The sequence below is a fragment of the Urocampus carinirostris genome, chromosome 8 (assembly GCF_059441175.1).
Source record: "Urocampus carinirostris isolate Australia breed hairy pipefish chromosome 8, RoL_Ucar_1.0, whole genome shotgun sequence".
Classification (NCBI taxonomy): Eukaryota; Metazoa; Chordata; class Actinopteri; order Syngnathiformes; family Syngnathidae; genus Urocampus; species Urocampus carinirostris.
Genome location: NC_142356.1, coordinates 2,028,886 through 2,041,962, shown reverse-complemented (window position 1 = coordinate 2,041,962; position 13,077 = coordinate 2,028,886). Strand labels below are relative to the sequence as shown.

Sequence of the window (13,077 nt, the reverse complement as noted above, 5' to 3'; positions counted from 1 at the left end):
CATTTTCAAGGATTTCAAGCACCAGTATCAAAATTCTGCACCCGAAAAAAGCTGAGATTTTCCAAAAAGCGGACATGAGGACGAGGGGTGTACCGCTATGGGTTTTTCGGGACCGATACAGATTATTGGTATCAAGAGGAAGTCGATATTCATTTGCTGTAAAAGCTCCAAAACAGCGTGGCGAGGACAGAGGAGGAGGACCAAGAGAAAGTAGTAATGGCCTCGCAGAAGGAACTCCGACGAGGACCGCGTGCTCACCTTGCGCATGAAGAACTTCTCCTTGAGCCGGTACTCGGCGGCGGAGCCGGCCCCCGGCAGGCGCGGGGGCCCGTGGTTGGACTTGCAGCAGATCATGAGTCCGTCGAAGAGGAAGACGTGGCGCTCGTGTTTGGCGCCCACTCGGGTGAGCGTGCCCTCCATGATGAATTGGTTGCAGCACTGGCCGATGTCTTTGCCCTCCCAGCCGTCGATGTTCTTCTGGATCTCGTTCATCTTCTTGATGGCCAAGTGCTTGCCCTTCATCTGCTGGCTGTACAGGCGGCACCCCGACTCGCTGGAACAGAAAGAAGGACCGCGTCACCATCGTCGGAGCGAGCGCTCGGGAACTGGATTCGGGTGCTCGTCCTGAATACGATCCTCGTTCCGGAGCAGCGTTGGAGCTGACGCGCTACCAAGGAACACCGTTACCTTTCTCAGTACAGAGCATCTCATTTTCCACACTATAAGGTGCAACCCATCAAAACAATGCAATGTTTGTCCTACTTTTTTCATGAATAAGGCGCGCTGGACTGGAGGAGCTACCTGTAAGGTGGGCTTAGGGTACTTCCCCAAAAAGTGTGCATCTCTAAACAAGACGGTATCACGTTTCTGTTTCAAAAATTGGTAGGGGCGTTTCTTTCTTTGTCTTTGTTCTGCCTAAATAAATGCAGTTTGGTGGGGGAAGGGCCACCCAGAATTAGGAGCGTGGCCAAGGAGACGGAAGTAAGCCCTCCTCTTCTGACCCCTCTCCAACTGGCAGTTGAAAAAAGTCGAATGCTTGGTGTATCTTTTCTAGCGTCAGCAACTTGTAAATAGCTCTCCCACAACATGTAAGAGGTCGATTTAGACCCACACTACCGTATTCATTCCCGTATAACTGCGGTATGTATTCTTGCGACAATTGATCGATTGCATTAGTCAATTCAGTCATCGATTGAAAACCTGGGTCAGAGTGTTAAGAGTACCAAAACCCAGCCACTAGATCGCCAGTGATAAAGATAACGTTGGAAAAATCATTTAATTGTATTTGATGATCACACTCATTTCACTTACTGTACCAGAAATGAGTGTTAAAGAATGGAGATAACTGAAAAAAATCCCCCTGAAAGGGAGACAACACTTTGGTACATCCATCCATCCATTATCTGCAACCGCTTATCCTCAGTGGGGTCGCGGGGGTGCTGGAGCCCCTCCCAGCTATATTCGGGCAGTGGGCAGGGGACACCCTCAACTGGTTGCCGGCCAGTTTGCAGGGCACTCAAAGACAGATAATTCACTCACTTATTCACACCAAGGGACAATTTGAACCGGCCAATTAACCTGACATGCATGTTTTTGGAATGTGGGAGGAAACTGGAGGGTCCGAAGGAAACCCACTCAAGCACGGGGAGACCATTCAAACTCCACACAAGAAGGTTTGATCTCATGACCTCAGAACTGTGCCGCACACGCGCTAACCACTGTGCTATTGTGCTGCCCCTCTTTGGTACATCTGATAACGAATAGGAATTTGCGTTCATTTATATCTTTCAGGACAAAGTTCTGTTTTCTCTAATCTCTTCCATTCCACTCTGGTACAGTGAATAAAAATAGTGGGACCATGAGATCCAATGCCTTTTCATAGGTCATCTTTATCACTAGTGGTATGAATTGAGCGCTCTCACCGCTGCAACCCGGGTTCAATTTCCGTTGCATTCAAAGTTCTGGCTCCATAACCATCTATTCATCAGAGGAGTCATCGTAGGCGACGCCCCGAGCGGCAGCCTTTCCAGCAGCTCTGTGTTATTTTGCTCTTTTTGTGATTTATTGTTTTGATTGTCTGCTTCTATCTTCGGTGTTTTTCGTCCCGTTGGACAACTACACTTTGGATTACTTTCTATCCTATGGTTATGGGTTTTAACGCACAAAAATGCGTTTATTTGAGGAATCAACTCCTTGCCCTGAAGAATTCTTGTGCCGGTGTGATGAGGGGGCCCTATCGAGGATGCAGAGCCGGAGCTAGGCTAAGCAGCTAGCGGCGTTATAACCCTTTGGTGCCGTCCGTAATCATGGTAAATGTGAACTCTCTACCAAATGAGGCAGACGAAATGGCTGTGCTGGTGAAAAACATCAAAGCGTACAGGGAGTGCCGTTTGCTGTGTTTTACGGAAACATCTAGCATCCCGGACGCTAACATGGAGCTACCCGGCTTCAGCGCTGTTAGGGCAGACAAACACAAATGCCTGTGGGAAGCGGAGAGGAGGCGGACTCGCTATCTACGTGAACAGGAGGTGGTGTAACCCCGGGCACAAAGATTTCCATCTGCTGCAGGGACGTCAAACTTTTGGCCTAGCGTGTGACGTCATCGACTCCGCTGTTGCTAAACTACAACACAGCACCCCGAGGCCATCCTGATAATCTGTTAATAAACAACAAAAGGATACTGCTGGAAGTGTGAATTTCCCTACGGGGATGAATGAAGTATCTATCTATCTATTCCCAATGAAATGGGATTTTATGAGAGACACGACTTATTACAATTTATCATTTGGAAACGGGTCGCTGGAGACCCTAACACAACATAAAGTTGAAACAGCTTCATCAAAAAAAAGTAAGCCATGTCAAACAATTGACTGTACAACCTCATGAGTAAGTAATTAGAATATGAAAAGAAAATAATACATAAAATGAGAAAAACAACGTGCTTTATTCCGTTTTGCAATTACTGCCACATCACGTGCTGCCACCTACTGATACGGTTACTGGTCTGACGAATCTATCAAATTGGGCGCACTGGACGGGGTCTCGCGACACACCAGTGCGCACACCGCTTGAAAAACACAGTTCGAGAGCAGCCCTTCCCGGTGGAAGCCCGAGGAAAAGCGCTGATCCTCGCCTAATCGCTTGAGCGCATAAACCCCTGAGCTATGAAGACGGCGCGTGACGGGACCAAGACGCTAAGGCCGGGACGCTAACGGAACCGGGCGGACGCACTTACGTCCTCATAGCCGAGCGTCAAAGCGCCGCGGGGCTCGTCTCCCTCCGCTTTTCCACCCCGACCGCTTTCTCGCCCGTCTGTTTGCGTCTCGTCCGCTTTGTTTTCCTGTTCTGGTCGCGAGCAGAACAATGGGCAGGACCTCCCTTGCCTACGTCACTTCCTGAAACCCCCCCCTGCCGTAGAATATCGGGGACCGGGAAGGATGGGCGGAGTTCGCCAAATGGAACTTTCCACACAAACCTGAGTTTTCGCTTGGACAGGCTGCGGGAGCAAATCCTTTCCACGCTGCTCTGAAGGTTGAGCAGAGCCGTGATGGCTTGCTTCAGGCACTCTTTGTCCTCCTGGTCCTCGCTCTTCTCCTCCAGTTGCTGCAAAACAAACACTTTTGTCTTTTGCCAGTGTCTGAAACTCATGACAAAAAGTTACAGGACAGGAAACACAATAAGACGACTCATCGCAAAAAAAAACCGTTGTTGCCAAGTATTAGGATTGATCATCAGAATATATAACAGAACAACACTTTAAAATCAAGTTTATTATAAATCTACTTATAACTCATTGCATGTATATGACATGGCTGTTTTCCATCTGCCATCAGTATGTACCTGTATTGACTCATCTTCATTCATGCAATGTTTGCTACAAGCCACGTGAACTCCTCTTTCCACGATGCTTTTAATGTACGTTTACGTTTTGTAGCGTCATCAATTTTTTTAGCTTCTTTTGAATCTTTCGTCTGGGGCTGAGGTTTTGGCTTGATTCCTAACCACTTCTCCATTTTTCTTGTGTTTTCTGTGCGTCTGCTTTGGAAAACGATATGCAAAGGCACGACCTTATAACGCTCGGGAAAGTCCGGAAGCACGAAGTTATTCGATGCAGGCCTCTGATTGGCTGCCGAGTATGCAAATTTTCCAAACGAACCAAAATTCTGAAACTTCCAAACCGAACGAAGATTTCGAATTCGGAATAAAACACGTTTGATTTGAAAAAAAAATTTTTTTTTTCTTGAAAAAGTTGTCGGCCACCCGGGCGGAGACATTTTGTAACCCCGACGTAAAAGATGCACGCCCCGGGCGTACGGGCAGGCGTTATTTCAGATTTGGATTTTTCGGACGCCGTTTCAAAGAGATTCGGTAAATTCCTGACGACAGAGCGCACCCGATTAAAATCCGCACGCTCCGAATTAACCCCTTAACGTTCCCATCAAATTGGCCTCAAAACCCAATCAAAGATGTAGCCAAAGTCCATTGAATGCTCTTCTTGGAGAATCTGGAGGCTTTTGCTCTCTTTTCAAAGGAAACAGTCAAGGTTTTGTTTACTCACTGCAAGTGCTATTAACATCGAGTCATCTGATATTTATTCTTTTTTGGAATCGCATGTCTGCAAAAGTATGTAGCATAGGCATCTTAGCCGGACATGAAGCCCTACGTCAGGGGTGTCAAAGTCAAATGGACGGAGGGCCAAATAAAACATTTGGCTACAAGCCGAGGGCCGGACTGTCCAATCTTTACTGAAACCAAGATTTAACCTACTGAAAACACAACAAATATATTACAATATGATTGGATAAATAAAGCAATATTTTCTTATGACTCTGTCAGTCATTTTTAATTTCAGCAGGCACAAAATACAAATGTCCTTTATATAAAAAACTCATAACATATCTCATAACAATAACCATTTTCTATCATTCAATCATCTGAAATTATTCAAAAGAAATATTGCCTCGAAATACAATAAAATAAAGTGCAAAAATCTCTTGTTACTTAAAACCAATAGCAATCAACACACTGGACCTCATCTGTCCTGCTCAAATGTACATTGACTTTCCTTTCTGTGCTTTCTCTGGGTTAGTGTGAAAAAAGGAATTACTGATTAACAAATAATAACAATCAAAAGTCATTTTCTCTGCTAAATAGGAGACAATTTTATCAAAAGACTGTTGTCCACATCAAGATCTATTTTCCATGAAAAGCCGAAAAACAAGAAACACTCCCAGGACAGAGTCGGCAAACAAAAACAACATAGTCAACATAGACAATAAAGCTTTAAAATTCCCGAGGGGAACAACAAAAAACAAGACCTTCTTTATGTGCATATTTAACTTTTAAACTTGAACGGAGTAAAAACTTCAAATGTGTAATTGCACGGGAAACATTACTGTATTATTACTGTATTTACATACATTTATATACAGTACTGTATTACTACAACTCTACATTACTTGTTTGAGGCTGACGCTGATACTTTTCCAGCTACCTCCGTGAACATGTACTCCAACTCCCACCTTGTTTGAAAGCCCCGGTTTTCAGTGTCCACCTTCCGTTTAGCCATTGTTGATGGGTAATGTGGGCTAATTTTTGCTGTTATGCTAATGACTGCTGCTGATCGACTGCTGAATAAATCAAACCGCCTCCCGCTTTGCTCCCGCTCGGCGCGTCCCCGTTGCATTGTGGGAAATGTAGTATTCATGCGTACTGCGGGCTGCTGGCTTGCAGCGGCCTGCGGGCCGGATCTAATAATATATTGATATCGTCACGCGGGCCAGGTAAAACCCTCTCACGGGCCTAATGTGGCCCGCGGGCCTTGACTCTGACATATGTGCCCTACGTGGTCCCAGGTCAAATTTGATCCCAATCTGAAAAAACTAAATATTGTATTTGACATATTTTTCTGAGGGTATGTGAAAACATTTTCAAAAGTGGCCATTTGGAGACGATCAGGTTACAGTCTTAAAACCTTTGTGACAGAGTATTTGACTTGGCCAATTTTTAAACATTGTCAAAGAGTTGTAAATGTTCGACTTGTCTTTCCAGAAGTCAATCACTGATTGTGGAGGACGCATGTTTATTTTGGGCTCTGATTTCGATACGGCTTGCAAAATTCTCCAAAATTAGGTTAGGAAATTCATGGGCTTTTTTTAATATATATATTCCTAAATACTTGTTTATAATGTTCAAAAGAGTGTAGCATGGGCATCTTATCATGAAGCTCTATCTGGTCTCAGGTCAAATTTGATCCCAATCTGAAAATCTAAATATTGTATTTTACACATTTTTCTATGGGTATGTGAAGGCGTTTTCAAAAGTGGCCATTTGGAGACGATCAGTTTACATCCTTAAAACCTTTGCAATTGTTTGACTTGGCCAATTTTTAAACATTACGAAAGAGTTGTAAATGTTCGACTTGTCTTTCCAGAAGTCAACCAGTGATTGTGCATGACGCACGTTTATTTTGGGCTCTGATTTCGATTCCCAAATCTTTTTTATATATTCCTAAATACTTGTTTATACTGTTCATATTCTAGCTGTTATTCATTATTCACCGTCTTACTGCGGTAACAAAAGAAACTTCCCCATTGTGGCTGGATTAAAGGACGATCTAATCTTATCTATAGCTGAAGATTTTTGAAGCAGTGTTGGTTATGACGTTTTTTTTTAATAAAGTCCCCCCCATAGATTGTCCCAGCCTAAGGACTGAAAAAAGCTTGCAATTGGTCGAGAGTGGTGTCAATCAAAATGTCAGAGGCTAACAGCCACATTGGAAATCATCTTACGGGTCTGTTTACTTTCATACAGCAATTATGGGGTCAAAACCGACAGATTGCAACAAGGCTGCAGGAATGATTTTAGGCAAAAATTGTTTTATCTCTGGGAGTCATGCTGTGTTTTGGAGTCAATGTACCCAACTGTTGAATTGACTGGACTCTTGTGAATGTTACCAGACCATGCTTGAGTATAATCGTGGAATTTCACGGTACTTTTGACTGAATTATACCAGCTTTATAGTTTTGGGGTATCTCTGCCCGGGTGGCCGACAACTTTTTCAAGAAAGAAAAAAAAAAATTTCGTTTTTATTTTTTTCAAATCAAACGTTTTCTTTATTCCGATTTCGAAATATTCGTTCGGTTTGGCAATTTCGGTTCGTTTAGCAATTTGCATACTCGGCAGCCAATCAGAAGCCTGCATCCAATACGTGCTTCCAGACTCTCCTGAGCGTTATAAGGCCGTGCATTTGCATATCATTTTCCAAAGTAGACGCACAGAGAACACAAGAAAAATGGAGAAGAGGTTAGGAATCAAGCCAAAACCTCAGCCCCAAAAGAAATATTCAAAAGAAGCTAACAAAATTGATGACGCTACAAAACGTTAACGTACATTAAAAGCATCGCGGAAAGAGGAGTTCACGTGGCTTGTAGCAGACGACGCAACGCAAACATCGCATGAATGAAGACGAGTAAATACAGGTACGTACTGATGGCAGATGGAAAACAGCCATGTCGTATACATGCAATAAATATTATAAGTAGATTTATAATAAACTTAATTTTCAAGTTCTGTTATATACTCTTATTATCAATCCTTAATACTTTGCAACAATGTTTTTTTTTTTTTTGCGATTAGTCGTCTTATTGGATTTCAAGTTTTGAAAAATGGGGCAGGCAACTTTTCAGAGTTGTCTGCCCTTCTGTCCGCTAACTTTTTCTCATGAGTTACAGACACTGCCTGAAGGCAATCCCAAAATGATGGAAAACCATGACTTATTACATTTGTCTCACTTGTATTTTGAACAGAAGTCAATCAAACATGACTATGGACAAACAATCAGGGTCAATGATTTCGTGTAACTGGGCCCTACGTTAGAGGGCAGTTAAGATTCCGAGATTTCTTTTTAAAATGAGTGTACCGTATTTTCCGCACTATAAGGCGCACCGGGTTATAGGGCGCACCCCCCAAAAATTGTTTTTGGTCCTATATCTTCCATACATAAGGGGCACCGGATTATAAGGCGCTACAATGGGAACGTGGACAAAACAGTCAGATAGTTCAGTCCAACTTATTACCCCCTTAACATTCCCAAAGCTTGCAAAGAAGCAAACACGTGTCGTAGACACGTGCGGATGCGGTGTCTGTACGATGTCACTCAAATGCATCGTTCCAAATATCATTCGGAAGGTTAAAGTCTTGGGATTCAAGAAATGCCAACCATTCCTTAGTTTCTATTTTCTTTTTCGCTCGCAACTTTACTGTGCATATGACAATAAACACTTGGAATTGAGTTTAATTTAAAAATAGACACTCCATTCCATCCATTATCTGCACCGCTTATCACGGAAACGTCGAGTTCAGTCTGAAACAAGATACAGGGAAAATATATAGCCGGAGTAGCTCACCGAAGTCGTCGTGTTCAATAATAATGTGCAACCATGGTCCTCTTATATCCGTGAGTGTAGTAAATCCAGGAGAGTAAAATATTTACAAATACAGTACTGAATGGGAAAATACTGTTTTCTCTATGCCATCAACCCAACGTGCTATTCACATTCATCTTTTTCAGCCAATTGCAGGCTTTGTTTTGCCCTTTTAGCCTTTGCCAGCCTGTAAATGATAAAAAGGATCCGCCCCCTTTACCTCCGAATAACTTTAGCCAATAGTGATCGATTCAAATGATGATTGACACATTGGTTAGCCAATGAAACGCTGGTAAATAAATCCCAGCATACAACGCGGACTACTTGGCGTTCGGGGGAAAATCGAGTCGGCGGCTGCTGCATTTGTTGCAAGACTTTGCGAATTAATATTGATCCATAAATAAGGCGCACTGTATTATAAGGCGCATGGTCAGCTTTTGAAAAAAATAAAGGCTTTTAGGTGCGCCTTATAGTGCGGAAAATACGGTAATCCCGTTTTGACACCAAAGAAAACACCATTTGACGTCACTGGGACTCCAACGGCACCCGATAACAGGAATGAAAGTACGGAGGAAAGAAGAGTCTCGGGCCGTTACCTTGATGGTCTCGAAGAGGTGCAGGCAGTAGTAGACGGGGGTGAGCAGCAGTCGAGGCAAAACGTACTGCACGGCTTCTTTGAAGCCTTCGCAGATGGACTGTGGACGGAAGCGACAAAGACGACTTTGCTTTTTGACGTGAAAGACAAGATTTTTCACTGCTTGAGTGCAAAGAAACGCAGGTGCTCCCTGGATTATTATAGTCTGGTCCGGGAGGCGTCGGAAAGGAAAGCTAAAAGCTAGGCTAACGACTCTTAAACCCCCAGCGCTGAACGTGGCTAGTCACCATCCCCGGATCTGTTACCCGTGGAATGGATGACCGGGAGCTACAACTCGTGGAAAACCACGACATTCCGGACTCTTGTATTTTAACTATCACAGAGACCTGGCAGAATCCATTAGCATGTGGCTAGCCGGACGCTCTCTAAATGGCTTTCTTACACTGAAAGAAGACCCCCAATTTTGTCGTACTTTTGTTTGATGACAAACTAAAACTAATTATTCAAATGGGATTTACTTTTTATTTGTGGATCTACTGTATATTTGTTTTTTCGTTACAGTCGAAATCTCATTTGGTAATAACGTCACATCGAGGTAAGCTGAGGCGTGTTCAGGAGAGTGATCAGACATGTAGTCTCTTGATAATCGCTTGCCGCGCACTGCTGAACGTTTTGTAATCGCTCACTGTGATTGCCTTACTGATCCAAAATGGCCGACGACAGTACAATGGATTTCGTTCTACAGCTTGCTTTGAGCGAGTTGGCTGATATGAGCGACAGTTCGCATATCGACACAGTTAAGGTTATCCTAAACGCAGTGGAAGGGTCATACCTGTCTTGCATTGTTCACAAACATTACCAGGCAATGTAAGACGATATATTACATCGCCAACAGCACTCGTCAGGGTGAGATCCTCCATCTTCTGCACTGTCGACGCCATGTTGGAAATCAAAGTAAGCGGTCTTTCTCCCGTGATTACTCGGGCACGCGAGCGCTCAATAATCACTGGCCGTTCAGAAGCTAGCGATAGCTCGCGATAGCAATCACTCACTCTCCTGAACACGCCTCTGGCATGTATAAGCGATTGATGTAGCTTTGGCTCCCTCTTGTGGTCACTCGAGTCAATGCGTCTCATTTGTTGAAATGAAGTTCAAGCAAACTCGATCTTAAATCCATTTAAAAAAATGACTGCATGGCGCTCTTTAGTGGTCATTGCGTGTAAATGCAGTGTCATGTGTTGTGATTCCCCCGACAGAGCAGTTTCTCAACCAGTGGGTCAGGGACCCAAAAGTGTCCTGCAGGCTTTTAGCAAAATAATGCTGAGATAATAAATAAAAACAACTTCTTAACAGTGGATAGCCATAACTCCATGATTTTTCACGTTTTTCTGAAGTACTTTTGTAGCCAAACTGCAGTTGTATTTTAGTATTATAGTATGACAGCGGTAGAATCGTTAGAATATTACTATTTATTTTTATTTTATTTTCCACTGTGCCTATCAGCTTTTAGAAGAGCTGGTCGGGGCGAACCACATTAGCTAAGTAGAATGAGGGCCGAGGGGAGTGCTAGAGAAGAGTGCTAGACCGTCATGCTCATCCCCCAGTTTTTTTTCTATTTGTGAATGGAGCATGAAAATGGTGAAAGTAAGAAAATGCCTGCTTCAATAAAATCTGTTTTTTTTTAGCGTGTCTAAGAAATTAATGACTGACTGAGGCTGAACTGAAGCAAGGAGATGGGGACAGAGAGTAACAAAGTTACAGATTCCGTACTGCTTTTTTAAGATCGTTGAGGCTCATTTTGACGGTCATTTTTACAATAGTATTTTAGTATTATTACTGTTGTTGCATTTTAGTAGCATTTTTATATTAAAGTATTCTTGTAGAATCGCAATCATATTTAGTCATATTACTATAGTAGTACGATTGCAGTATTGATTTTTGTCGTATTTTATGTAGTTTTATGCAGTATCATTTCTGAAGTATCATGACAGTATTTTTATGGTATTACAATAGAATTTTTATAGTAGAGCAATATTTTTTATGGTATTTAGATAGATAGAGATAGATAGGTACTTTATTCATCCCCGTAGGGAAATTCACACTTGCAGCAATATCCTTGTCTAGAAAAACGAAATAATAAAATTAAAGATATAGAATACAAAAATACCCAATATAATCTATTGATATAGAGTATTTAAATAGTGCTACGGAAAATACACACTGTCATAAAAATAGGGTCATATGCAAATGTGGGGGTGGGGTTTCATGTGGGCTTTTACTCCCCCGGGTGGAGTTAAAGAGCCTCATGGCATGAGGAAGAAATGATTTTCGTAGTTCTCGTATTTTTATATTATCGCATGACTGCAGGAGCAATATTTTTCTCGCATTTCTGGAGTCGATTCTTGTTGTTTTTCTGTAGTATGCTTGTGTGAGTGAGTGTTTTAACGGGGAAGTGAGAAGCACATTGTGTAAAGTGCTCTGGGAGGTCTTCAGTGACTTGAAAAGACAATCGACCATTAAATATGTTTCAAGTCCTCCCCAAAACCGTCACAAGCTCAGAAAATGCGGTTTTAGCTTCAAATCCAATAAAAATTGCAATGGAGGTCTGAAGGAGGGGTTCTTTCAGCCTCTGACGCCGTAGCAGTACGATATCCTGCTCACTCAGATTGCCGGACCTCACCTGGAGGTAGAAGGCGGCACCGGGTTTGGTGACCTGACTGAGGAAGTGCTGTCGGAAGCCGGATCGAAGGACGTCTTGAGCGTAGGTCTCGTAGGGGTCGAAGGCCAGCTCCTGCGTGGTGGGGTGGCGTGGGGGACGCATGTTATGAGCAGAAATCAATAGACATTTTTCCAGATGCCTACCTCGGCCAAGTCCTCGAAGCAGCTTCCCACCAGGGGATGGGGGCTTCCGTCGTCCGTCATCTCCACGGCGTCCTCCAAAAGTCCCAACATCTTGGCCGTGGCCTCGTGGACGTCCCACGCACGGCTAAAAATGCCTTCCACCTCCTAAATGGAGAAGGAACCAAGAGGGAACTCCATTCTTATTCTCGCACTCCACACAATATATTCATTCAAGTGCTGCCCCTCACGAGGGTGACGAGGACCCCTTTGGCTGCAAAACGCAAACAGCCGCCACGGAAATTCGAGCGATTATATTTGGAAATTTGATGAATACCCGCATCGGCATTTTCATCTATTCTACATCCCGATTAAATATATTCAAAATAGGGTTTATTTGGGCTAGGATGTGTTGTGGATGAACTGTAAGTCAGCGGGCTTTGAGCTGACGATGGACTGTTGTGTGCAGACATCTGGCAGGATGTTATGAGATAATGTGTATACAAGAAGTCACAAGATGTTGAATGAGCAAAAAAACACTTTAGATTCCGAGAAATACATCCCTTCATGTTTTTGAACATAGTACAAAGGCCAGCGTCTCTCGGACGAATTTCGAACATGGCTTGAATGAATGTTGCTGAATAAAGGACGTTCCCTCTCTGTCATATTTCTGTCTCTGCATATATTTTGGGGCGACGCCCACGACATCCTCTCCAAAAGATGCAGCCGAGCCTCTCTCTCCTCAGACGCTACCCGCCTCAGATTGGATAAGCGATCAGGGTGTGAAGCCAGTAAAAATAACATTGGAGCGTAGTTAACAGCGGCAGCTCTGCTAACTCTTGAGTCCCGACATGCCTGTGAGTCAGAACCGCTCATAATATAGATTTTGAAAATTCAGTGGTCGAAAAGCGTGTGTGTGTGTGAGAGATAGTGTCAAAAGAGTAGTGAATTTGTTTTACGGGAGCACGTTCAGGTGGAGACTGATATATTAGCTCTTAAACTAACATGAGTTAATCAATCAAGTGTGTATTTGTGATTGAGCATAACAAGCATGCTTAAGGGGTCGTGATTAGCTGTTACCATAACACGAGTTGGTCAATATGGCTCTAAAACGGGAGTGTCCACATTTTTCAATTTGCCAGCTATGTTGAAATTTTCTTGCACTCTAATTTGAATCAAATTTAAGTCATGTTGGGTGTATTGACATTTTTTTAGGAA

General features: G+C 43.2%; 1 protein-coding gene across 2 annotated transcripts in view; it reads right to left on the bottom strand.

The window, feature by feature from the left end:
- Positions 1-13,077, bottom strand: part of sos1 (son of sevenless homolog 1 (Drosophila)) — a 35,040-nt gene that overhangs the window by 14,888 nt on the left and 7,075 nt on the right. For both annotated transcript variants that reach the window (XM_088341289.1, XM_088341290.1), the window contains exons 6-10: positions 11,884-12,027; positions 11,702-11,812; positions 9,023-9,121; positions 3,476-3,603; positions 259-553 (exon numbers count right to left, since the gene is read on the bottom strand). In XM_088341289.1, coding sequence (XP_088197415.1) covers positions 259-553; positions 3,476-3,603; positions 9,023-9,121; positions 11,702-11,812; positions 11,884-12,027 — 777 coding nt within the window. The remainder of the gene's footprint in view (positions 1-258; positions 554-3,475; positions 3,604-9,022; positions 9,122-11,701; positions 11,813-11,883; positions 12,028-13,077) is intronic.